Consider the following 26124-nt stretch of genomic DNA (forward strand, 5'->3'; position numbering starts at 1 on the left):
CCTGCTCTAAATCACACAGGAGGCTGAGCAGCCTCACAGGTTTCCTTTTGAAGAGTAAAAAAGCAGAAAGCTACAAAAAAAGCAGCAAATTAATTTATTCTTTTTCCACTTCTCCGTCTTTCCTGGAGACGCTTCATGTCTGCACGTTAATTAATTAACTTTCATGCATCGGCACAAGCCAAATAGTGTTTCCTACCTCGCTTACATACAAAGCAAGACACGATAAAGCCAATTGTTCACGGGTCCCCCAGGGAGTCAGCAGTAAAATCAATGACAGACTCTAGAAATCTCAACTCCCAGACTAAAAGAGGTTGGAAAACAGGCAAAATAGGGCTGTTCCTGAGGCAGGATGAACACCTGTAATCCCAGAGTTGAACCAAACCCAAACCAAACACTGGTCTGAACAGGTACCTTTTTCACTCAAACCAGAACAACCTGAAGTGTTATTTTGTAGTTTTGTCGAAGTCAGACTGGAACCAAACCAAACAATTTAGTGAACTAATTCCCTGCCCACAGTACTGAGAACTCCTCCTATGGTGGATCACCAACAACTGAAGAGGGAGGAGGGACCAGAGGACAAATCTAAACTAAAATGCTCCTTGAAGCTGAGATGATAGCCCCTGGAAAAAGCAGAGGTATGTTTCCCTCTACCTGATCTTTGCTACTCATTCTTACAAACACAGTGTGCATATTATGACAACAGGTATCGGTATTTTTAAAAGGATACACAGAAACATCATATTTTACCCACAGTCTTTAAATTCCTGCTGCTCTACCATAACCACCATCATTATTTTGCAACAGGCTGGCAGATGGGGCCGTCAGCCTGGCAAACGTCTAAACTTGGGCTTCTGAGCCGCTGAGAAAGGGTTAATTATGGAAAGCGTTTTTCTTAAGAATACAAAATAATTTCTCGAAAATAAGAAATTGAAGTCACTTCTTCTAGAACAAGCCCCATTCTCCCTAGTGTTTACCAGGCACAAATACCACTCATACTTGGTATTCCTCGCAGTTGTGCGGAAGGCTGTGGGAGAAGCGCTGCAACCAGACCCCGGCCTGATGCTTTGAAGGGAATTTGGCTCCTTTGCTAAATACCAATGACCCTATTTGGGCCAGGATCAACAACTGGATCCCAACTGGGAAGCCCTTTGCTTGTGCTGTGGCCAGCGAGTGCCTCCTGCCCACCAGTTGTCCATGCTCACCCCACCACAACCAGCCACCCGCTGCCTGCCTGGGTCTCCTACGTGTTCCTCGCTTCTTCCTGCACCTTGTAAAGACTTCACCAGGCCAGGGAAATTTTAACCACCCCCAGCCTCCCAGCCCTCAAGTATCACCGGGCATCTTCATGCCTCCATCTGGCTACTCAATCATCTGCTGAGCCCTGTTTAAAGTGTCTGCCAAGGAAAGCAATTAGCGGGGAGAAATTAGTGCTGCCTGGCGAGTTATAAGAGCGACTCCTCTGTGGCAGGAGCAGCCACAAAGCCCCGTGTCGGTATGTGACCCCAGCCCGCCCGGCAGGTCAGGACACGTTCCGCCCGCCGGCTGCAATGCTGCACACCTAGTTTGTCACCTGTAGGAGACACAGAACCGGCGTGTCTCAGCAATAAAGAACTCACTCTTGCCTAACCACCCACCCGAACAATGGGCAGCGGTGAGGGGAGGGAAGCAAGAAGATGTTGGCATCCAAGCGTAAATTCCCACGCTGCTCCGGAGATGCGGCGGGAGATTCTCCCACTGGAGATGCCACCCGAGTGGCAGCGGCTCCGCGGAGGAGCCCGGAGGTGAGGAGGGTCAGGGCAGCCCAGGAGCAACCATCCCGCTGGAGGAATGTGTCACGTATCCCTCAGCTGTCATCTAGATAAGAGCGATTTCCACCACCACCTCAGGAGCGTTGTTAAGCACATCTGACACATCTCAGCTCTTCCCCATTCAAATGCCTCCTCAGCCGGGTTCAAATATAGAAGCTGCCTTTCATTAAGCCCGAGACTACTACTCATTTCAATACCGCTCTGGTTAGAAACCTCGCTGTTAATTTGACGAAGCCTTCAGCCATTGTGTGTTAACCAGCGGATACTTGGCAAACACCCGTTTCCCAAGCTCCAGATACAAATTTCTCCAGCACCCGTAGCGTGGGCTCTTGTGTCATTAGGTGGAAATGTGGAGAGAAAGGCTGAGGCTGCGCAAGGATTTAAAGATGCAACAAGCAACGTATTTGAACAAATTTAGGTATGAGAATGAGTTGAGCCGCATTCAACAGGATTTAAAATTGACTTCCGCTATTTGAGAAGAGTATTTCCATTTCTATATAAAACCTGAATTGTTGATTGTTCACAGCTTTTCCAGAAGCCAAATGGTTAAGGTCCTTTCACATTTCCTCTACATTTGATCAGAATGGAAAGGCATTTTTCATCTTGAACTATTCATGGTGAACAAAACAACAAAAGGGGAACAACATCCATAGGCTTCTACAATTAATGAACACAACAGGTAGGCAAATTTTAGTTTGGGGGTGTTCTGGTTTGTTGTGTTTTTGTCAAGAAATTACTTCAGCCCATGAGACAGGGGAGAGCGATTCCTCCATTAATTAAAATAGAGTGAAAGTGCATTGCTCAGCCTGCCAGGGTGAAGAAAGAGGTGCATTTTGGCCAAATAAAAGACATAATTCCGATTGATTATCTTTAGTCATTCTAAACAGAGACAGCATTCATAAATGGGATTTCATCCAACAATTTGGTCTTCCAGAAAAACTTCATCGTTTTCAAAAGGACTGTTCCAGGAACAGTTCTGAACCTGCTTCCCCCTGTAATGCCATTTGGATAATGAAAGACAAACAATGCATCCCAGCACATCAATGTGAAATATTGCTGAATTGTATCCAGCTTGACAAAAGAAGTTTACAAACTTCCAAATTGCAAACATGCAAAATCTCTTCCGCAGCCGCAGGTTAACAGCTTCTTTTGACTGTCATTACTCTGCAACAACTGAACACAGCTGAATTTGGGGGAAAGACACATTTTTAGTATCTTCCAGCACATGAACGAACGGTGTTCAAACGTCCTGCCTGTCTCTGCCTTGCGCAATTTGACAAATGTTCGCAAATGGACCATCCCCAGCAAAGCGATCCCTGCAGACGGTCTCCACCTGGCAGGACAGGATGGAGATTTTCTAGGCCACTAGAGCAATGTTAAGAGTTGGGAGGTCTACATAAATCAAACCTTCAGGTTTCTTCCATCCAACTTTTCCTCTTTCTTGACGACTCCTTTTGAAAGCGCCGCTGAGAACTCCCCAGTCGCAGACCCGCAGAACGACTGATGTCATCCCTTTTTTTAAATTCACGTGTGTAAGGCTGTGCATACGAAGGCTGCTCGGGAGAGACTGTTCTAGCAATAGGCAGAACAGTGATACAACTCTCAGCAAGATCCCACGTCCCAGCAGGTGCGGGTATTTTTCCTTTGGGAAGTTCTGGCCTTACCGAGGTAACCTGCCCTGACCTAGGGGTATTTCTACGGCTCTCCCAGCTGTTTTGCGTGTGTCCCTTGCTGTTGCCTCTAGTTGAAAAGCCAGCCCACAATATTAATTTTCACCAAGGTCACGCACTCCTTACAGTGCCTTTATTGCCAGTTGGCGAGATATTTAAAAAGTAAAAACTTCCTTATTGTGAAAGAAGCTCATTTCCCATTGAAATATAATAGAGAGGAGATGCAACTGGAAATCTAATCACAGCTTCACAGCTAAAGACAAACCCAGCAGCTTTCTTTTGTGCCTTGAAGGTCCCAAGCACTCTCTCTTTGCAAAGACAATCTATGGCACATCCAAATGCAAATCTATTCCTCTCTTTATTTCTGTATTCAGCTCTCTGGCTGATTACAGGGAGGCATGTGTGTGTGTGCTCAATAGGTCCTCCTGCTTCTTTAAATAAGTTTAATAATACCCTTTTTATTTATGGGAGCCCAAAGTACAAAGGATGCAACACAGGAGCCCTGGAAGAGCAGAAAAGAAAAGCCAACTAGCTGAAGATACAGACTGGCAAGGGCTCAGAAATTCAATACTGCTGATTCTATAGACACCAACTGCTTTTATTATTCACCGGTTCTCTGAGGAGGAAAAAGCCCCACAATTATGAACTTGCAAAGGGAAAGAATCTGTACATCTCTTGTGTAAGAGTCGAACTCGCTAAAAAGGCACGTTTGAAATAGTTTTCTTCTGGTGACTCTGAACAACTGACGTCTCTGCACATTAAAAAGTAGCGGGTTTTTTAGAGAGAGAAAAAATAATAATAAAGGAGGGGGAAAAAAAAAAAAAGGAGGAAGTTAAAAAGAAAAAAGGAGGAAATGAAAATGAAACGAAAAATTAAAGCCCCTAAATGGATTCGGCTGCAAGGCAGGGATCAGCTGCGAGAACAGAGCCACTTCACCCGCGTTTGTCGCTCCCACATGGGGAAGCTGTACCCGCCGCTCCAGCATCACCGCGTCCGTGCCCGCCGCGGCGGGTCCATTCGCAATAACAAAAATACAACCAAAAACTGGGAAATCTTTGTCTCATCCCGGGCCGCTCCGCAGGGCGCGGGGCTGGGAGCCGGCGGCGGCACAGCCCCCCCAGCAGCATCGCCCCCAGCACCGCCCGGGACAGGACGCGTCCCCCGGCCCGCACCCCCCGCCCGGGGCAGCGCAGCCCCCGCGTCCCCCGCCGGTACCTGCCAGGGTCTTGTGCACCGTGTTGCCCATCGCTCGGCTCGGCGGAGCGCGGGGCGGCCGGGGCTCCGCAGGGCCATGGACAGCGCCCGCCTCCCGCCGCCGCGCTCCGCACCGCCCCCGCCCCGCCCCGCCCGCCCCCGCCGCCGCTGCTGATGCCGCCTCCCCGCTGCTTTTCCGGCACGGCCGGGGCCGCCCCCCCCGCCCGCCCCGGTCCCGGCCGCGCTCCGCCCCGTGCGGGGCAGTAGCGGGGCCGGGGAGCCGCGGCGCGAAGCGGCTGGGGGCTGTTGACGAACACGGGCCCGGCTCTTTCCGAGAGGATCCGGGGACCACGGGAAACTACTTTTTGCCTCTCTCCCTTAGAAAAGAAATATATATATTTCTCCCTCAGAAAAAAATGGAGGGTTTGGAGAACAGGGGGCATGGCTGGCAATTCCAGCTTTATCCTCAGCTTTATCCATGCTGTCAGCAAAACCTTCCCAAAGGGTACGGGCTGCACTGGGAGCCGATAAACCCAAGCTCTTTTGTCCCTCCGTGCCTTTTACCTACGGGGTGACCTTGGATGAGCCACTTTGCATCTCGGTGACACGGCTTCCCCATCTGGGAATGGAGGGTATTAGCAGGAGCGTTGTGTTGGCAAATTCATTATTAGTTTGAAGCACACGGGTACCATGGTGATGAAGGACACCTCAGCCGCCAGCATCAAGTGCGGTATTGACAAGATTTGCCTCACAATTTTTCTCTGTTCCATCTCAGACATAAAAGCATGTTTATAGCTCCATTAGAGAAGAGTAAGAGCTTCCCCCTTCTTCCCGGTCACACTTGTGCTGCTGAGGGGTGATGCTGCTGAGCCTTTCTTCTCTCAGGCTTTTATCTTAGTTTTAAGGATGGAGAAATGGGAGGATCAGAGCTACAAAATGTGCTGCAACCAACATACTGGGCTGACAGCACAGCGTGTGGTGTTCGGGAAAGGCCACCTTGTCCCTCAGCAGAAGTCACATCTGTGGACTATCGCATGTCCTGGGACACCAAAAAAAAGAGGGAGAGAACCAAGCATGAGTTGCTGAATGGCCTGGCAGAGATCAGGCTCTGATCTATTGTAGGGAACCTAAAATAACAAGCCTTTAATCCCTAGATCATGTTGAATGGGTCAAATATGGCTCAGGAGATGAGAGGGGACAGAAAAACCTAATTTCCAGTATTTTGTGCCATCATATGGATTTGTTAAAAATGGGATTATCAAATGAGATGCCAGCAGCTGTTCTTCAAAGCACTTGCACCCATCTGCTGTCTTCTGGGGTTGGCATGTGTCTCCCACCGTCTTCGGTGCCCTGAGCCGAAACCCATGAGCAGGAGCTGGCACAGGCAGCACCGCGCTGCCCTTCGGGGAGAAGGGAAGGGCAGCAAAATCATCCTATTAACACAGAGGGGAAAGTCCTTGATTCACTAGACAGCGGGGAATGGGAGGCTTTGGCTAATCCCAGCTGCTTTCCCTCAGCAGGGAGTGGCAGTTGTTATTTTAGGGCCTAAATGAGCCTTAAAAAGCCAGCAGCGGCGCGGGGGTTCTATCTCTGCGGCTGCCGGGGCAGCTGATGGATGTGCCATGTGTGGGCTGTGTGCCACCTCCCCGGGGGACGCGCCGCGTCCCTCCTTCCACACCCCGACCACACCAGCCCAGAGACGGTCGCTGCCTTTCCCAAGAGTCTCCCAGCCCTTCCTCCTCCCCCCAAAAATGAGGCAAAAATAGAAGACAATAAAATGGAAATGCACATCCTTAGGACATGGAGGCAGCCTCCAGGAACGCAATCAACGCTCCTACTTCTTGGCATTGTAAAAATGTAGAGTTTGTTAAAATAAACCCCCTTCACACAATGCAAAACAATAAGCATGAGAAATAGTTTAGCGAGGATGACTTCACCCTCCCCAGAAACCACACTGAGAAAGTACAAGAGAACCAGCAAACGCCACTGAGCAGGGACTGAAAGGCAACGCAAAGTCACTGCTCAGCCTGCAGAAACACGGAGAGGAAGGCAACTGTCCCGAGCAAGGGACCACAAATGAAAGCTCATTAGCATGTTAAAATCCTTTCCACTCCAGCAAGTTTTGATAACTATTGATAACCACTTCAGTAATTTCTTCTGCAAGAAGAAAGGCTGCTCCTCTGAAGAAATCCCCTCTCTCACCCTCACTTTGATCAAGGGACAGCATGACCTGCATGCACATGTCATTTCTTTGGTATCTGTACTCTCACAGCCATAAAATAGTAATATCCCCTAAGATCTTGCCTAGTATCTTTTATTACTAGATCTTAAATCTTTTCGCAGACAAAGTCACTGACAATATCCTTGTTTTATAGGTGATGGAACTGAGGCACAAGGAACCCAACACGTACAAGGTGACCCCATCAGCAGACGTGGGAGCAGAGCACCCACAAAACACCGTGTTGGATCCAGCCCACGGGACGTTTTCAGCCGTGCACCCTGTACTGCTGCTTCTCCTATGGTGTTTGCTGTGGTCCCCCCCAGTTCATCTCAATGGCATCAGTGGCGTAAGATCAGGGTAACACCAGGTGAGGGAAAACCTCTCTGAAAGGCGTTTTGTATTACACTGCTGTCAGACAGCTGCTTCCCAGCTCAGTTTCATCACCTCTACATCTTACTGGGCATGGATGTGCACCCAGGCCTTTAAAATATGGTGGGGAATTATAAAAAAGACAAATTTCTTTCTGAATTAAAAAAGTGATGAATTCCACCTGAGGCAAACCCTCCTATACCCATGTACACAGGCAGAGCTCTCAGGAGAGGGTATGGGCTGTGCTGGGCATTGGCAGTGATGTAAAGACACTTCTAGAAATGTAATGTTTCTGGAGACACAAATAGCTACACAGAACAGCTAAATTTCTACTGGTTGATACCAGCCTGAGGTGTAACTCTTCTTATGGCATCAAATGGGTTGCATTGTCTGTGTAAATCCCTTGGGGGCTCAGGTTTTGGGGGATGAAAGATGAGATGTGAGGTGTTACCATTACCAGCTGCCATTCTTGTCTATCTAACAGATGGCAGTAAATAATGGCAGAAGCATCTCTTTCAGTAAGGAGGAGATAAAATACTGAGAAATCTGCCTGTGTTTCCCTTTCAGGGCAGCTAGCCCTCCCGTGCTGAAGCAGAGCCATGTCCCCCGATCCCAAATTACGCTGCCCCACAGAGTGCACCTTCCCTGCCCACAGAGCTCACCCTGCTCCTGCTGCCCCCTGCAAGCCCCAGTTTTACTCCTTTGCTCCCAAACTGGCCGGTTCTGTCTTGTTCATAGCTGAGCTCCACCAAAAACCTGCGGACCTCCCTAAATCTCCGTCTTTTGCCAAAGGCCAGCTTGCTGCTTGCTGGCACTTCCCTCCGGAGCCATGTGCAACGCAGCACCATCCCATCAGCTTTCACCTCGATTTCACACCCCTGCACCTTCAGTTCTCTTTCCTTCTTTCTTTTTCCTTCTTTCCTTCCTTCTTTTCCTTTGCACTTGGACCATCCATTTCCCTTTCAGCCTCATCTGTCTGAAGCTCTGAGACTGTCCAAACCACTTCTACTTCCATCACATCTCACCTTGAAACCTCCCTTTCCCTCCCTTATTTAGCAGAAGCTCCCTGGGAGTTCTCAGAGACTGCAGACAAAAGATACCCTGGAAAAATACGTGAGCTGACTGTACGAGCCTACAATACAAAATACCACCATCCCTAAAAGAGTACAGTTGCTCTGACGTGCACACCAGTGACGTATAATACATCTTCAACAGGTGCGTTACGTGCTTCCCCTATAGAAGTCAGGCTCCTGCCGGCACCTTGTGTTTCCTTTCCTCACCCGTCTGGCTCAAGCGACTGTCCAGGAGAGAGCAGATTTGACTGATAAAAACAAATGCTACTCCTCTCACAACCTCACAGTCTCCGCACTTCGCTGATGGAAGGAGAGTGCTAATAAACCACGTTCCTACTTGGAGAAAATAAAAGAAAGAACACCCCCTCCGTTCCTTGAATTCCCATAATACACATTTAAAGAGGTATTTGTTTCGGAGGGATGTGTGTTCGGAGCATCCTCCGGCGCTGCGCGCAGCCATCCTGCCACCCACGCCTTCCAACTGCTGAAAGCAATTACTTTCCTCCCCTGCTCTCAGGACTAGCACAGGATGCACCAGGTCTCCACAGGTCATGCACAGAAACTGGTTTCACTTCATTATTTTTTTCTTCTTGTAAGAAATCAAGGGAAGCAGGAGCTTCCAGCACAACAGTAGGAAAATCTTCCAAAGAGCTTCTTGAACTGGCCTTGGCTGCGCAGCAATTGAAGCTGTTTCCTGATCCAAGTCCTGACTGCCTGCTGGAGATCCGGCTGATGTGAGGCTTTTTTACCCAGAGCTGGGGAGATTAAATCACCTTTTCTGGGAGATAAGGTGGAATGGTGATGAGCCGGAGGTGACCCATGGGATCTGACACAGACAGGGAAACGCAGCCCGCGGAGATGGACCAGCCCCAGGGTCAAACAAGCCCTTTGTGGCTTTCAAAGAAGCAGAGACCATCTCCCCTGACCGCATTTCCATATTCGAAGTGCAGCAAGTGGCTATGACATGTGCCAGCCATGCAGCGTATGGAAAAGCATCTCTGATGAGATGCCAGAGCAACTCTCAGCTGAAGAACGTGTGGGCATTCCTGGCAAAAGCGACTCTGTGATGGATCCCTCAGCCGCAGGAATTGGAGCCCAGGCAGAGAGAGGAAAAGGAAACGATGAAACCACAGTGCAGCAAAACATGGTTTGGTGTTATTCGCATGAGCCACATCCCGAGTGGCTTTGGGAAGTATAATAACACAGTCCCCAAATGGCAGCAGAGGCCGTCAGGAAGAGCAGAAGCCAGGGTTGCAGCAAGGACAACAAGGCTGCGGGAGGGAGCAAGGACAGTGAGCCAGCAGAGAGGAGGCTCCAACAGGACTTGGTGAAAGTGTCTTTTTCTCGGAAGAGCATGGCTGGGCTGATTGTCCTGCTGTGTTATTAATTTCTCTAGATAAACATCACTTTCTCTCCAGAGGACCCAAAAGCACCACCCTGGGGTGTTCCCCACCCTTTCCAGAGGACGAGGGGAGCAGAGGGGCTTGTGGCAGTGACCAAACACAGGTCCAAGCCTGCAGCCCCAGCAGCACCAGCACTGCTGGGAGATGCTCCATCTGCAAGTCCCAGCCGAATGCCCTTTCCTTCAGCGGGGGCGGAGGGTGGGTTGGGCCCATGTAAGGAAGAATTTCCAATTTAGAAACAAACAGAGGCAGCTCCTATTATTGTCAGCGGAATGTCAGCATCTCTGGTCCCAAGCACCGCTGTCAACAAACAGGCTCACAAATGCTCCTTCAGCACCAGCCAAAATAAAACCCATCTATAACTCAGCATTCACCACACACGTAACAAGCTCTCCTTTTTCTTTTTAAACCCAGTCTTGTCCATGTAATTTTAACAGAAAGGAACTGGTTGTGGGCTATGTTATCAAATGACTCATCATTTTATGTGACAGTGTAATAGGATTTCGAGAATTCTTGGCACACCAGTATGGATTATGCATTATAATCTCTTAATTTGGACTCTTAGTGCTGTGCAGCAGTGGCTGGAGCGGGAGGGAGGGAGCAGGTTATCTGAATTACCATCCTAGCTCTGCTCCTGCTTAGCTGTGTAACCTTTGCACATTAGTTACCCTCCTTCTGCCTTCCTTTCCTCATCTGCAAAGCCAACACACACCTGTGTCTTATAGCACCATCAGCTCATGTTCGCCCAGGAGATCTGAAGAACATTACGTAAGTGCAGAATATTACTTTAATAAGGGAAGAAAAGCAGAAGGACTTTGTTTTGGATGCAACAGGCTGATCTTGGGAAGTACTATCAACTACCAGGATGCAATCTCTGGATGCTGTATACCAGTCACAAGCTAATTGGAGACAACTAATTATTTTGAGAAACACAACAGGAAGTGCTAATGGGAAGTCTGGAGATTTGCAAACTGGGACTCTTCAGAAAATGAGAGTAATTTCTGATGAACATTGATATGCAGAAGATAAATAAGAACCCCTGGGGGAACTCCTCTCCTATCCCCCAAATTCTGCATGGTGGTGTAACCTTGACAAGCATTGCTGTGTTAGCAGCTCTGGAGCTGGCGAGTAGGGTGACGAGCAACTAGGGTGACGAGAAGCCACCCAGAGGAAATGGAAGTGCGTGTGAATCAGGAACTGTGGACACTTGTCCGTTTCAGGCTGGACTAAAAGAACCAGAGTCCATTTCCCCGGTCCCACTGTCAGAGCAGAAGAGTTTGGGATCACAATGTGCTCGGGAGATGCAAACAAGACCAGAGCCTAACATCTGCAGCTGCTACTGCTGAGCCCCCTAGGCTTTCAATTCCCCTGTTCTTGGTAAATATAAACTGGCCCATATTTAGCAAAGGGTCACTAGGCAGGGAGGAGGTACCAATTTCCAAAGCCATCCCATTCCCTCCAGCTGGCTGCCTCCTGCGTCTGTTAAGTCCAGCTTTGCCTGCACGGTTTGTGCAGTCCCTGATCTGGTCTTAGCAGGGAGCAGTATTTGTGCAGGCAAGGAGGGTGCAGTCTGTGATACACGAATACCACGGGAAAAATTTGGGAGACTGAGAAATCCTCCCCAGAGAGAAAAGGAAACCCATCCAGAAGAAATGAAAAAAGCCCCATTTACATTTGCGGGCAGGAGGGTTTCTTCTGAGCTCTTTGGAAAGCAGCACGCTGCTGCCAAAGCGAATCTGTCAGAATTGGGGCGTATCTGGGGTAGGTAACCGGCCTTTCCTGGGGCTGACTAAAGACCGGCTTTTTCCCACTAAAGGAAGAGAGGTGGCCGTGACAGACAAAGCAGGCAGACAGCAATGAGTGGCCTCTGGGAGCTCTTTCGGGAACGAATGACAAGCGAGAAACACAAACATAGGATGTCTGCCCATGCTTTGAGCTCTCTCACCTGTTACTCATTTCCCCAGACAGGGCAATGACTGAACAGCCACTTTTAAATGCAGTAGCTGATAATATTTCACATCTTAGGAACGCATAGAAAAAAAAATACCACGTATCCTACCTCTAACACCTTTTAAATATGGGACCAACTTCTTAAGTCTCTATTTGGGAGCTATTCTCTTGAAATTAAATAGGAAGAGGGAGCTAAGGGGCAGAAGGATACTGGATAGTGCAGAAAAACATCAAGGCAAAAAAACCATCTTTCACTTCTTGCTCAAGCTTGCCAATCTTTTCACACATATCATAGAAAAAAGGAGTTGACCCTTAATGGCTCATAGTTAATTTATAAGTGGGAAGCGCTATGCCCAGAGGATGCTTGTGCTGCCGTAACCGCTACTCAGGCACAAAGCTGCTGCCTGGAGGGCTGTGGGAGAGCTCAGCCCACCAAGACCCTGCATCTCTGCCCATCTCTGGATGCTGGGCTGGGTGCTGCCCAGCTGCTTGCCAGGGGACCACACACGGCCATCCACCAGCACGTCATTTCAGCAGAAAAACGCACGCAGGACCAGCGAGGCGGATAGAGCATCCACGTAGAAATGAGCAAAAGCCTTTTGTTCTGCACATCTCCTGCGTTTCATTCAGCGCACCCCGCGCAGACGAGGCGAGAGATGAGTCAAAGCTCTCAGCGCTGGATGTGCCTCTCCAAGGGCTCAGCCGCGGTGCTCCCGGTTACGGTGGGGTCAGCGCCTGCCTCGTCACGGCTCTGTGCTGTGCCACCCGCCCGCTCACCCCAACGCCGTGCTCAGCCAAGGAACCCTCATCCCAAAGTCCGCATCCTACCGCCTGCATCCCACCACCTGCATCCCACCTTCTGCGTCCCACCACCCACACCTGCTTCACCCACACCTGCTGGGGAGGTGGAGTCACTGTGACATTGCCTGGGATCGTAGAGCCACCCATGGGGATTTCTGGAGAGAACCCAAACCTGCGTGAGAGTGAGCTCAGGATGTCCCACAGCCACAGCGCTGCTCTTGGCCTCAGGTTCATATTCACCCCCACGAGCACCATAGGGATTGTCTTGTGGTCTAAGAGCTCTGCTCTGGAGGCATTACTAGAAGAGATGACCCCCAGGCCCAGCCTCACCCAGCATTTCTGCCTTTGACTGAGAGATTCAGGTTTGCCCCTCCTGCGGGCTTCTCCTCTATCTTGCCCCAAGGAGGGGACCATGAAGAGCATCATTCCTGCTGGTACCCCAGTGCTGCGTGAAGGCTACCGGCTTGGGCAGTGGGAGGGCTCGCTAGGGGACAAATGTGATTGTTCCTTAGGGTCCCTGGCTACTGAACCCTCCCCTCCCTGCTCAGAGCATCTCCAGAGGACCCCTGGTCACAGCACAGTGCTTGCAGGGCCCTCCTACAGCGTCTGGCTCAGCTCTAGGGTTGGTACCAACTCCCACCATCAACACCTGTCCTCCAAATCCCACCACTGCCAAAGCCTGTCAAAAACTCCAGCCAAATCGGCACAAATACAGCAGAGCATCTGTGAGCAGAAGGGCAGGAAGGGGCAGCAACAGGCGCAGTGGTGCAAGGACCGGGATGGACAGCAATAGCTCACAGCAGCGCTGCCACCTGGTTTCAAACCAGAACCCATGCGTCACTTGTATAAAAAAGCCCATTGGGATAAAGGACAACCCAAATGAGAGAAACTCACCAAACTTTCCCTTAACTGTGAACAAATCAGAGCAGCGTGAATGTTGTTATTCCCTTTGTCAACTCTAGCACTCACAATAAACGTTATCTCCTCTTTGCCACAGACTGTCCTTCTGGAGCTGCGGCGCCAAACCCTGACCCCATGTGCGAAACACTGCTGCCTTTATCCCTAACCCCAAGGACATGAAATCAAATGACAAAGGATCCAATCTCAGCTGTCCTCTTTGGGGCAGAACAAGACATGATTTATAGATTTACATATACACATACCCATCTATTCATCCTCTTAGCAAACAGTTCATCAAGCGTGCCTTAAGCCTTTCTGAATCAAGCAATTCTCTGCCTAGACAATCAATCCCTAACTGAGAGTCTGCAGGGAAAGACATCATGTTGCAGGAATGCTGCAGAAGCCGTCGCATATACTGTTCCCTTTGTTGAGAACAGCATCTTTGCCTTGGATATACTTTTTTTTTCCTCCTTAGCCATTTAATTTCATGAAACAGGGCCCAGTTCCAGCAGGCAAGAAGAACATAGCTAGATTTTGCTTCCCCTTTCCCGAAAGGCTGAGAAACCAGATTTAAAAAATGTGCTTAGTGGGCGTTTGGTGGGACGAATTCACTTCCATAGTTCGGCATTTTTGAGATAGAGACAGAGAGCAATAATTACGTTGCATATGGTGCCTGGTTTTTCTTCTATAGCAGGTAGCCTAGAGAGCTGCCGCTTCCCCTGCCGCGAAAAAATAGGAGCTGTATTGATTCAAAGAAATTCTGCAAGAGGTTTCAGGTTAGAGCTTTTGTCAAAAAGGCTCAGTGCAGAAATTTGTAGAAACTTATGTAGTGCTTGTGTATAACGAAAAGCAAATTATACGTTGACAGCAACCTAAAGGGCAGTAGCTCTCTAGGGCATGGCCTGACTTATTCTCTACAGTCCAGCACCAAACACAACAGGGATTCCCAGTGCATGGCTGGGGCTGTAGCACACTCACCTATAGCCATAGTAACAATAATAACCCTTCTGAAAAACATCTGATTAAACTCTCATAAGGACTTTAAAACCAGATGTACCTCCCTTGGACATGACACAGATGAAAGCAGGATCGAAGTTTCTACAGATATCCAAGTCTAAGGGCATAATTCAGCATGACTATCCTTGCAGATCCGGCAGAAAAGACAAATAGGCAAAAGGACAAGTTCCAATCCTTCTCTGTCCTCTGATGCCACCCATAGCAGCGATGGCCCCAATGACTGTCCAGCCAAGCCTTTCCTCTGTGTGCCCATGATGGGGAAAACGTGTTGGAGCTTGGGTGGAGAGAACATAAAGACCATGGGTGATTCCACTGTAACCAGTGATCTTAAACCACGGCAGAGTGACCAGTGTGAAGATGTGGCTTCAACACACTGGGCATTTACTCACTTGGTTTGCAGGAATGGAGACAAGGCGAGATCTCCATGTGCTGCCGGGAGAGGGTTGGGAGACCACGTAAGGAATGGGCGAAAGGAGCAAAGCAGAAAGATTCCTAATGAACGACGTTCCTGTTCCCATGCACTCTTATTAGCAAAATAAAAAGCAGAAAAAACAATTGCCAAGATGTGCTACATCTGCAGAATTGTGTCCAAACTAAATGCTCATCCATGTTTTATAAAGCACCAGTAATTCTTAAAATCGACTTACTTTTTTTTTAGCTGCCAATAGAGACTTCCCAGGAGACAGTGGCCGAACCCTGCTATCTCAGCTATTAAATAAAAAGACAGGGTATTTTTATTGAAAAACCCAAAACGCCCCCATGAGACCCAACAACTCGGACTGAAGATAACAGCCCTGCAGCCATGAAACATGGTTTTAGACTCCAATAAATAGCTTCAGTCACTAAATCTTGCCCCTGCGTTGCATGTGCTAGGCAAATTGTTCATTCTCTGTTCACAGGGAAGCCCCTTTCCACCAGCCAGCTGCAGAAATCCGTCCTTTTAACCAACACACACCTCGGCATCGCACAACTTTCTGCTCTTCTTCTAGTGGGTCGCTGCAGCTCCTGGCACAGGGCACCCGACAACGTGGGCAGCGAGTTCATCATCCCAGCTCAGCTCATGGCACAGACATCAGCCAGGAGCAGCACCAGCCCTTGCGAAGATAAGCGATAACACCAAGGTAGCTATACAAAAAGCCTGGTGATTGCTTTATCCCTGAACTCAGTGACCTGATTTATGGCTGTGTCCCTACATTTTAATTTTTAATGATTTATAGTAGTGAATCCCAAACCTGAGAGCGGGCAGTTTCCTCAGAGCCGGTTTCTGATGGCATCCACATCCATGCACAAGCGTACAGAAGGGGACATGCCCACTGGGTCAGGTTCCTGTGGGTACCATCAGGAGGACCTTCTGCTCAGGCTGCACTTCACCCACAGGGCTACATCCCTGCAGGGACTCATGACAATGAGTTTGCACCAGTTAAGACCCCACACCTGCACCTGGTCAGTTTTTCTCCCATATGCAAGGCTGAGATCTGAATCTTGATGCCTATTCCACTGTGATTTGGAGCGGGATATAGGATTTCTCCCTCCCTTTGAGAGGCACTTTGAGGTAGGCAACTGAAAGACAACTACTACAGTGCCACATGGATTTGGGGATGTTTACAAAACTGCAGAAATCAGAGCTGCCTAATAGAGAGAGAACACTGAATTCATTACGCCCCCAGACTGGATTTGGGCTCAAAGAAGTTTCAAATGACGGGGATGTTACGAAACTTAATAGGACGTTCAAGCCTTGCTTTTGCAGTCCCAGAGAACCAGCCTTTTGGCTTGACATTGAACCCTTCCCTTTGAAAAGCCCGAGCCCCATCCTCGGCTGTGCACACTCACGAACAAGACCCACGTTGGCAGGTGTGAAACGCACCAAACCTGCACGAGGGCGAGAGGCGAGGTGCCGGCCCAGATTTCGGAAGCAGCCAAGCACCAACGCGTGCCCCAGCTGACGTGTGCTCCTGGCAGCTGGCTCTCCCAGGAGGAGGGCTCGGCAACGTCTGGAAAACAGCTCTTTCCAAAGCATCTCACACACCGACTCATGAGAAAAACAAGGCCTCCCAAGCAGCAATATCTACAAAACATTTCTGCAAGGTTTGTTTTTTTTCTCGGTTTTCCCGTGTCAGTGCCCGGGAAGCACATCTAGAGCACTGAGGTGGGCCACAGCTCCTTGAGGAGGATGGTGACGTTGGCCAGGGAGGAACAAGGACTCAGGACACGTCTTCCTGTGCTGACCTGCGGGGTGGTGCTGGGACACCTCAGCTGTGTGCACATGAGCTCGGACAGACCTGGGGGAGCAACTGCTCTGGGATGGGATGTGCATGCAAGTGAGCTGAACCACACACTGGCAGAGGGTTGTGCAGAGCTGCCTGGACCATCTCGGCCAGCTCAGAGCTCTCCGAGGTTGTGGTAGATGGTCTGCAGCTGTCAACTTCAGCAGCTTCTTAAAGGGAAGCTGCATTGATGGGCATAGCATGTGACAGGCATTCAATCCCTTCTAGCTAGCCCAGCTCTTGGGCCAGCTTCACACAGGCATGCAGATATGTGGCTCCAAGTCCCTTGGTTGTGGCAGAGAGCTTTCTTCATCGTGCACCTATTCTAGCTCGTCTCACTGGCAGGGTCTTTTGGCCTTGACTGGGTTTGCTCAGTGTAAGAACTGCACTGAGTTTTCGGGTTAAATCAACAGAAAACCTGTCACTGGTTTTCCTGTGGCCATGAATTCTCTCTGTATTTTAAAACCACGTCTGTTCTGAACAGAAGGACCCATCCTTGCAGTGCACTTTGTTACTGAAGGGTTGTATTTAAAGGGAAGAGGAAACAGTGACCGTTACGCATCTCTGTTCAGGGAAAAGGACACGATGTCTCACAATAATTGTGATACCTCTAGGTATTAAAAACAACAGTTTTGCAAGACATCATCTCCACTGCCTGGCAAGGGCTGAGCCTGCTGCCTTCACTATGCTTTTGGCTTACACTGACCTATCCATCACCTGCCTTTTTAACTGGCAATGATGAGGAAATTATGCATGCGAGCAGCCACGTGCACCACAGGGTGTAATTCCTGATGTCCCATAGCAAACATTTTTCCTGGTGCTAGCAGGTGTTTCAATCCTTCATCTGGACTTTTATGAACTGTGCTGCTGGGTCTCTCCTTCCAGCTGCTCCCACTGCCAAGCTGTCAGCTGTGTGCCAGCTGAAAAAACATATAAAATATACATTAAGGTTTCTGGGGCATCTGGAGCAGCTTGGTGGGTGCTGCCATCACCCTGCAGCCTGGCCTTGAAGGCTGGTAGAGGAAGAGGGTAGTAAGTAGACCAGCTGCTGGCTCCTCATGTTCCCCCAGACTCAGTGGGTTGTGTTTGTGCTTCAGCAACCAGCACAACATGGGGCAACTCATCATGGCCCATGAAGACATAAGGAGGGGTTGGGGACAAGTGGGTCACTCAGCTGCTGTCCCCCCAAGTTCATATTGATGTAAGCTCTACCCAAATAGCACAACAGTGGTCCTCACTTCTTCCTGCCTCCAAGCAAAGCTGCCCAGAGCAAGTAACGTCACACGCAAGGCTTGTCCCCGCAGCTCGATGACGCAGCAGTCACAAGCGCTCGGGCTCTGCCTTCTCAGGAGGGGATTTCACGACACATTTTTTTCCCACGCATCTCAGTGCTTCATTAAAATACAAACGAGCCTCAGAGCGCTCCGAGGAGGTGGTGTGTGTTGCATGGTGTTTCTGCACTAAGAAACCAAGGCGTGGAGATGTCACGGAGCTGGCAGCAGCCCGCTGAAGTCACTGGGAAAGTCTCCTACTGCTTCGGTGGGAAGGTGGGTTGGGGACTCCAGCCTTCTCCAGACAGGGAAGCCACTGGTGCAGCCAAGCCAAGGTTGCTGTTGCACAAGCAGGGGAATGGCACACAGTTGGGGTATGACAGGACCCCAGGTACGGGAGGAACAGCACTGGAGCTGGCTGCCCACAGCAGCACCACTTCACGTGACGCACATTCTGCATTGCTCGGGAGAGGGCTGGCCAAATCCACATCCATCCACCATCCACACCCAGCCTGGCAGAAGATATTTATTCCTAGAATCAGTGGAGTTTTATCAGTGGGCTTCAACCTACAGCATTTCCGCACGTATTTCTGGGCCACGCACAGCCCTGCTCAGCCTGGAGCTGCAGCGTTCCCTGCCCCGCTCCTGGAAGGACTCGGGGGTCTCTGCGCTGTTGGTGAGCTTACATTGGGCTCCAGAATGACTCTCACCTCTGGCCAGCCCCGGAAGCCAGCTCTCCAAAACACCTAAAAGGTCAGACCGCACAGTGTGTTCGGCAACACTACAGCAGTCTGTAGAAGATGGTATTTCTGGGTCTGCAGCCATTTAATGTCCCTGGCAATTAAAAGAGGCAGAGTCCTGAGTCTCTCTCTGAAACAAGGCAAATCGCTGATTAACGAGAAATGGAATAAGGAAAAAACAGGACATGGGTTTACTTTCCTCATTTCTTTTGCTGTAATTGTTCCAGATCTGTGCAAGGAAAGCATCCCTCAGGGCTTATCAGAGCAGCCACCGCAAAGGAGAACAAAGGAAACACCAATCATTTCCAGTAAATCAAAAAATGACAAGCTTTAACCTTCAGAAGAGAGCAGATTCCTGCGAAGGGTTTGGCTGCTCTGTCTTGGAGTTTCCTTTTCCCTAGTCCCAGTTTCCTAGCAAAAGTTTCCTCAAACAATAGAGATTGGCACCAAAGAAGAAAGAAAAAAAATAAAAAAATAAAAGACCTCTCTTTTCACAAATAGGCTTAAAACAGAAAGACGGGGCTTGTCATTTGGGAAGAATCGGTTACTCTTTGCAGCACGGCGGCTCTGAGGACTCGGGTCAAGCTCTGCAGCCCCATTGTGCGGGTGCTGTACCATCACACAGGGCAATAAGATGCATCTTGGCTCCCGTTCCCTCCCTTTCTACAAGCAGGAGTGGTGTTGGGGGACTGGAAAGTCGCTGTTCATATAACAGAGGTGTTGCAGGGGCTGCACGCCATATCTGTGAGGCTGGTGAGGTGCCACCAGAGTCCCAGAAGGGTAAAGCAGCCCAGGCACCAAGTACCAGGCACTCAAATTGGGGCACAGCATTCCTCAGACACCAGCTCAGACAGGATGGGGAGGTCCGTGCGTATCTCTGGGAAGTGCACACAACCAAATGCTGCTCCTCTCTGCCACTAATTCCCTCTGCGGTTTTGCCAACCTCATGTGCACTAGTGTCCTCAGAGATCTTTGGAGATCTACCTGTTCCACAAAAACAGCTACACGTGGATATTCTGGCACTGAAGGGTTGGCCCGGACACCATGCTGACCCTCCTCTCTCCTTTCAAAAAAATCGTGATGCTGAGCAGGACATGCTTCTTATCCAGAGGCAATCAATGGGAATACAGTTCAACCTGAGGATGCCCTGGTTTAAAAGACAGTATCCCCTAAATTGGGAAGAGTAAATAAGCCACACACCTGAACACACACTTCTGACTGTCAGAAAAGAAAACATGTGAGGATAAGGAACCAAGAGATTCCTTGAGAGCTGCAGATGTTAGACACAGCTGTAGAATTGCTCAGGCTGCTGTAAATCTAAACCCAAGGGCCACTTTTTCATGGAGAAAACCCCACAGGGAAAAAAGAAAGTCCTTCCCCTTTTACTCACACGTCTTTCCTCACCTAGGAAGAAAACAGGTATCTCAAAACCTTCTGTTCTGAGGAATGAGACACCATCGTAGAGTCACATCCCTGGACAGTGCAGGTGTGTGGCGGGTTGGTGCCGTTGGTGCCACGGGTGACCATGTCTCCTGGTATGTTCAGCCCTGGCCAAGCCCCACAGCCCTTCCTGCCCAGTCAATCCACTCAGGTCAACCAGCTGCATCTAAGCATCTGCCAGAAACAAGCCTAGCACCGGAGGACACAGCGGACATCCACGGGAGCTGATGGAAAGCGTGTATGGCCTGTGATGCTGGTGCATTCACCGAGATCTGCTCAGATGCAGCAATTGCCTTTACCCACAGTTGCTGCCACTGGACCTCCTCTGCTGTCCTTGTTGTTCTGGGACATGCGGTGGGTCACCATGCATGTGGCTCTACCTTCCCCTATCCCAACTCAGTCCACATTGTTTGACCATCTTTTAATCTAACTAGGAACAATTTGTTCTTGAGATTTGCTGGGGAAAAATGCCAGAGTAGGCTGCAGCTGAAGCGAGAGCTGTAAAAGGGTAAGTCACTGCTCCCAGGAATGCGCACCAACCTGAATAACGGGCTGCGCAGAAGAGTCGCCTTAGACTTTGCTCAAGCCAGAATTTGAGCAGCATGGAGAGCTCGGGCACTGCACAGGCAGAGACTCTGGGCAGCACATAGGAACGACTGCTCTGGGCCAGTGCAAAACCCCGTGTGCCTCAGGGGACAGTTGCTTACTCTTAAGAAAAAAACAAAGCTAAAATCAAGTTGGTTACAGCAAAGTAGAACTTCTGGTATTTTCCCAGTTATGAGAAATCTTCATTCAAGGAATTATTTAGTGGAGGGGAAGACAGGTTTGCTGAAGTGGAAGCAGGTCATGAAAAGGTAGTAGAAAAATCATCCAGAGAATACCACCTCAACCACACATGCTCCTGCTGAGCTGTTACCTGGGTGAATGAGGCAAGGACATCAAGGCTCATATTTGCCTGTGCAGGGGGGCCGTGGCTGCATCCCAACAGCAGCCGTGCTGCATTCATTCGCCCTCCTTCAGTGAGCCAGGCCAGTGTAATTACAATATCCTGATCACTGAGGAGGCCTTGTGCTGCCTGTTTTGCCAGTTCCATGTTTGAGAAGTGACTCACGAGCACCGTATCAGCTCACAGTCACTGCAGCCACCACACCTGCCAAACACAGGGAGGGAAAAACTTCTCTTCTGCTCCAGCACAGGCCCTTCCAGGGTGTGTAGAGATGTTTTCAGAGCACCTTTTTTTTAGAGAGAAAAATATTACAGTTTTTCAGCTATGCCATGCTCATTGCAGACATGGGGTAGACTGGGGGATGAGGACAAAGCACCGGCTGGGATCATCTCCATCGGTTATGTGGGAGCACCCCCTACATCTCCAGGAGGAAACGATTCAAGGACAGCTTACATCTCCCCAGCATCATGCTTTGGGGGATGGTTTCCAACGACATCTGAGCTTCCCTGACCCATCTGACATCTGTGTTAACAGTTGGCTGCTAGGGTTATAGCACAAGAGGGTGGTTTCTGTGGAGACAGCCCATTATCAGAGTGATCTAGCCCACCAACTTGCCCACAGATGGGGGACGATGACGCCTTCATTAACGCCAAGTTTCCAGGAGGTCTGACAAATCCAGACAAACGTTGTTCGCAGTGTTACAGACACTGCAGCAGGTTGTAGGTTATCGGTGGGAGGGTAGGAAAGACCAGGAAAGGAACTTGGAACTTCCTTTGGGTGATTGACCCCAACACAGCACCCATATCTCTGGAGTCTGCTCTGATAACAGACTCCCCAGTCCTGACCCCCTGGAACCCAGCTGCAGGATGTTGTTGTGCAACGGAACAAAGCTCCCATCCTTTGCTTTGTAGATGTTTCCAGTATTCAAGCTGCTATCTTTCAAACTCCATCATCCCCAAAACTCCACCACACCACCAACATCTGCTGCTCAGAAGCTGGATCCACAACCTCGAACCCTTAGCAAAGTCTCACTGGAATGACATGGCTGACAGGAATCAATGCTACTCACTGAGCAGAGGAATAACTTAGGCTTATATAGGTGATTTCTTAAAGCATTAGACCAAAAAGGCACTTGCTTACTACACACTTCGGGTTTTTCTCAATAATGATATCGGAGTTAGCCACACTCCCTTACCCAGCACCATTTCTCCACTTCAGTGAATTCTCATGGAGAAAATGCTGATTTTTTCCCTGCCAAAAAAATAATGAAGTGAATTCTGTCAAAATGTTCAACTATGAGAAAAATAAAATCCCAAAACAATAATGAAGGTTTTTTTTTTTTCAAAAACTCAGCACCATCACAGAAAGGAAAGGATCTTCACATACTCTGATATCACCTTCGCTGCTGTGATGTTTTGAAAGCGGTCAGCTTGCTGATGTTTCAGTTGACTCAGAGCAGAGTTAATTATGCTAATGAGACATCAGGATACACAAAGGAGCTTTTTCATCAGGTCCGCACTGTAAATCTGTGCAGCTTTGAGTTTTCACACCACGCGCTTGCCCTGCCATTCCATCAGCAGTTTAATTAATTAGGATGACTTCAGAAAAACCACAAAGAGATAGAAAAACATGAAGCCCTTTGATTACAGAGCCTCCAGGTACATGCAATCGCTTGGCAAACGCTCCCGTGAGCCCGGCAAACATCACCGCTGAGCCAAGGTCTGCGGCTCTGCCGAACCTCCATAGTCTAACCCAACACACCGGTGAAATGAATTCATTGTTCTTTTCATCTTACCCTTCTCTCGATCCAGGTTATCCCTAAGCCAGGTCACTTATCTAATCAGTTCACACACTTGCACACATGGGAGGAGCCGGCACAGAGGGCAGGACCATCAGCGAGATTACATCTCCCCATGGAAGAGGTGGCTTTTGCCCCTCCATGCATAGGTAAAACCCTGCCCTTAGCTGTTTTCTGTGCCAGCAAAGGCATCTCGTGCAAGTAGAATGAGAGTGAGAAGTAACCTCTTCCATCACACCGCATCTGCTCTGTGTGGATCGCACCAGCACAATTTCGGATAGTGTGAAAATAGTATTTTTTTTAAATTAACTAGGCTTTTTTTCCCCTCCAACCAGGACAAATTCCCAGTAAATGTACTCAGGTAGCTCCAAAGTAATGCCCCTGAAGCAACTGCACTACATTTTCCATTGCCCAATGACTATTTTTTCCTGCACTTAGCTTAGTTTCCTTCAAGGCCCAAGAGGAACCTTTGGCGAGCAGCCTCCTGTGTCTGAGCCATCACCCAAGGCTTTGGTCAGCTCCTGAAGTCCCTTTGCCCATCTGCATCTGGGCGCAGATGGGATGAGGCCGTGAGGTGAGTCACTCCTATAGCAGCCACTGTCTCATTCTTAATCTGTAAAAGGGCTGGCACGGAGAAAGGATCCCTATTAAGGAAGTGCTAATGGGGATGAACCAAAAAGGCTCTTCTTTAAACCATAAACAATAAAAAAAGAGAGCGGAGCTGTCATTTTACATAGATGGAATTCTGCACTGCAGAGTCTTCGAAATCCCTCCCATAGAGCTATTAGTTTTACAACCTAATTTCCCCTATGCATATTATTCACATGCCAACGTTGTTCCCTGTGATTTATCCTAGCCTGACTTGGTTTTTGAATATTTCTTTTTAAAGATGCAAGGCTTTCAGCAGCTCCCAGGTCATTGGGATACAGTAAAAAGCAACTGAGCAGCGAAAGCAGAAGCTGTGAGTAGCTCAATGCATGAGGACAGGACACTTGTGTCCTTAATAGAGAGCAGACCCTTTGGGAGCACGTGTTGGCTCCTTTGAAGTGCTGTGAGCATTTCAGATAGGGTCGTGTCCAAGAGGAGAGCTGCCAGGTTTATGATTTCTAGGATGAGGATGGTCTCCAAGAATAGTCCCTGTGTTCTCCAAAGACGGTCAGAAATTGGAGAACAGGAAGGGGAGAAACAAAACAACACACAGAATATTTGTATGTATTTAAAGGCCTCAAAAGATGTGCACAAGCCTCTGTTCATGACTGCTGGGAAGGGCAGAGAAAGTTTGACATCTGGTTATTTGCTTTGTGCTCGTCATGCACCTCAGTCTGAAAACTGCCCGGAATGAATGAGCTGAGAGTCACCGCTCAGAGACATCCAAGGGCTCTCAGAATGGGGACAGAACACTGCACACTGACCTGTTCCCTCTCTCCCAGCCAAGGGCCTTCTGCCCTTTACCTTAACACCAAGAAGCGAAAGATGGCATTTAACTCACACAGCCACTAATTAGGAATGATTGTCTTACATGCTCCTCGTCTCTGATGCCTTTAATTACAAGGTGGAGCCCTTAGCTCCACTTGTCTCCTCCCAGGATAAGGAAAAGTTGGAGAGAGTTAAAACATCTCGCCTAGCATAGGTTTCCCATTTTCCCTGAGGCATACCTTGTGTGACAGGGTACTGTACAGACAACATGCAAAGTACATCCCTGCATCTCCATGCCTGGCGATCACGGTGTGTGCACCGGTGTGCCTGCACACGTGCTTTTGCCGGCACGCCAGGCCTGGCTTAACTCTGCTCCAGTTTGCTCCTTTGGGGACAGTGATGCGGATGGTATGCAAGGACTGGGACAAACCATGCGGTATCATCCAGCCTCTGCTTCCCTCCCAGCTCTCTGCCCTCGTTGCTGGGCTCCCGGGCAGAGGACACAAAGCATTCCACAGCGCTTCAAGATTCGGATGCCTGCAGCCCTTGCTGCTCATACCCAACCTTGTACCCTGCCAAAACGTGCCTGCACCCCCTTCCCTACTGGTTTTAACAAAGCTGCCTCAGGAGTCCTGTGAACCAGAGAAAGAAAACCGATCCATCTTTCAGAAGACTCTACTCCAATTCACAGTGCAGGTGCAGTCAAGTGAGCCTTGGCACGGGACTAGGAATAATATGGGGTTTCCAGCAAACAGTTTATGATATAAATCTATTGCTTTAAGTATGATCTGCAGGGCAGCTCGTAGTGGCTGAGTGTGACTTGATCATGGACCAAAGAAAACGCTGCCAGTGCCAGCGAGACACTGTGCCCAGGCCTGGCAGCACCAGCCCTTGAAATAAAAAACCTTAACCAGAGAACCTGTGCTACAGTCCCTGGGCAGTTCAAGAAAAAGACATTTCCAACCCAAAACCTAAAGATAGAAAGGACAGACTTGGAAAATGAGCCCTAAACATATCCTTCTATGGTAGGCAGGATGTGGACATAACCCACGATCATCAGCCCTTGTTCTTCTTAACTCAAGACATCCCTGCAGCTCTCAGTCGCAAACCTGGGAGCAGGAACGTGATTCCTCCAAGCTTCTCTTCTTTCTGGCTTTAGAAGAGGATTTACTGCTACTTCCTACAAAGTTCAGTGGGAAAGCTGAGGGTCAGGCCAAGTTCTCACCTTTGAATTAGGTCTAGAAAAGGCTCTTGTCATAGATAGAGAAGTTTTCATCCGCCACTTCTAACAAAGCCCAACCTACCTTCTCCAAAGCACACTAAAAGCTGATACAAGCATCTTTGATCCTACCCTTTCCATACACCATTCGAGCCTGTGCATCGCCTGGCAAAGAAAACTCTTCTGGACACCAGGAGTATCTTTGTCCTTTAGGAGATCTATCAGAACTGAGATGCAGCAGCCTGCAGGGGACACATCTGCACAGCTGTGAGATGGCAAGAGTGCAGAGATCACTCAATTCAGCCATGGGGGGGGTCTGTTGGAAGTCATGTGCAGCAGGGTATAAACTCTACCGAGGTTCACAAGTCTTTGTATAATGGCAAGAAGTGGCTATGTGATACTGAGACAGTGCAACTATCAGGGTTTTCAACAGGAAGTCTATTTTGGGAGCCAGGAGGAGGACTCCTTAACTTTCACTCTTGGAAAGAATTGTTGGTGATCTCATTGCATGGCTATCAGTGTCCTGGGCCAAATACTCCTTATGCTTCTGATCAGCTAACAAAGCAGATGCATGAACTAATTAAAGAAGCAGAGCCTGTGTTTTCTGCTTCTTACAGCTCTATA

The 26124-nt window shown here is 49.1% G+C and overlaps 1 protein-coding gene across 4 annotated transcripts in view; it reads right to left on the minus strand.

Annotated features, from left to right (window-relative positions):
- The window catches only part of NEURL1B (neuralized E3 ubiquitin protein ligase 1B), a 134206-nt gene that overhangs the window by 30712 nt on the left and 77370 nt on the right, over nt 1–26124 (minus strand). The window contains exon 1 of one of the 4 annotated variants that reach the window (XM_065848818.2): nt 4694–4812. The exons of 1 other annotated variant lie outside the window; for it this stretch is intronic. In XM_065848818.2, the coding sequence (XP_065704890.1) occupies nt 4694–4724 (31 nt within the window). In that variant the 5' untranslated portion in view covers nt 4725–4812. Of the gene's footprint in view, nt 1–1634; nt 2352–3215; nt 3508–4693; nt 4813–26124 lie in introns of those variants that run through there. 2 more of the 4 variants (XM_071814624.1, XM_071814625.1) reach the window with 2 other exon arrangements.

This window comes from Patagioenas fasciata, chromosome 14 (assembly GCF_037038585.1).
Source record: "Patagioenas fasciata isolate bPatFas1 chromosome 14, bPatFas1.hap1, whole genome shotgun sequence".
Classification (NCBI taxonomy): Eukaryota; Metazoa; Chordata; class Aves; order Columbiformes; family Columbidae; genus Patagioenas; species Patagioenas fasciata.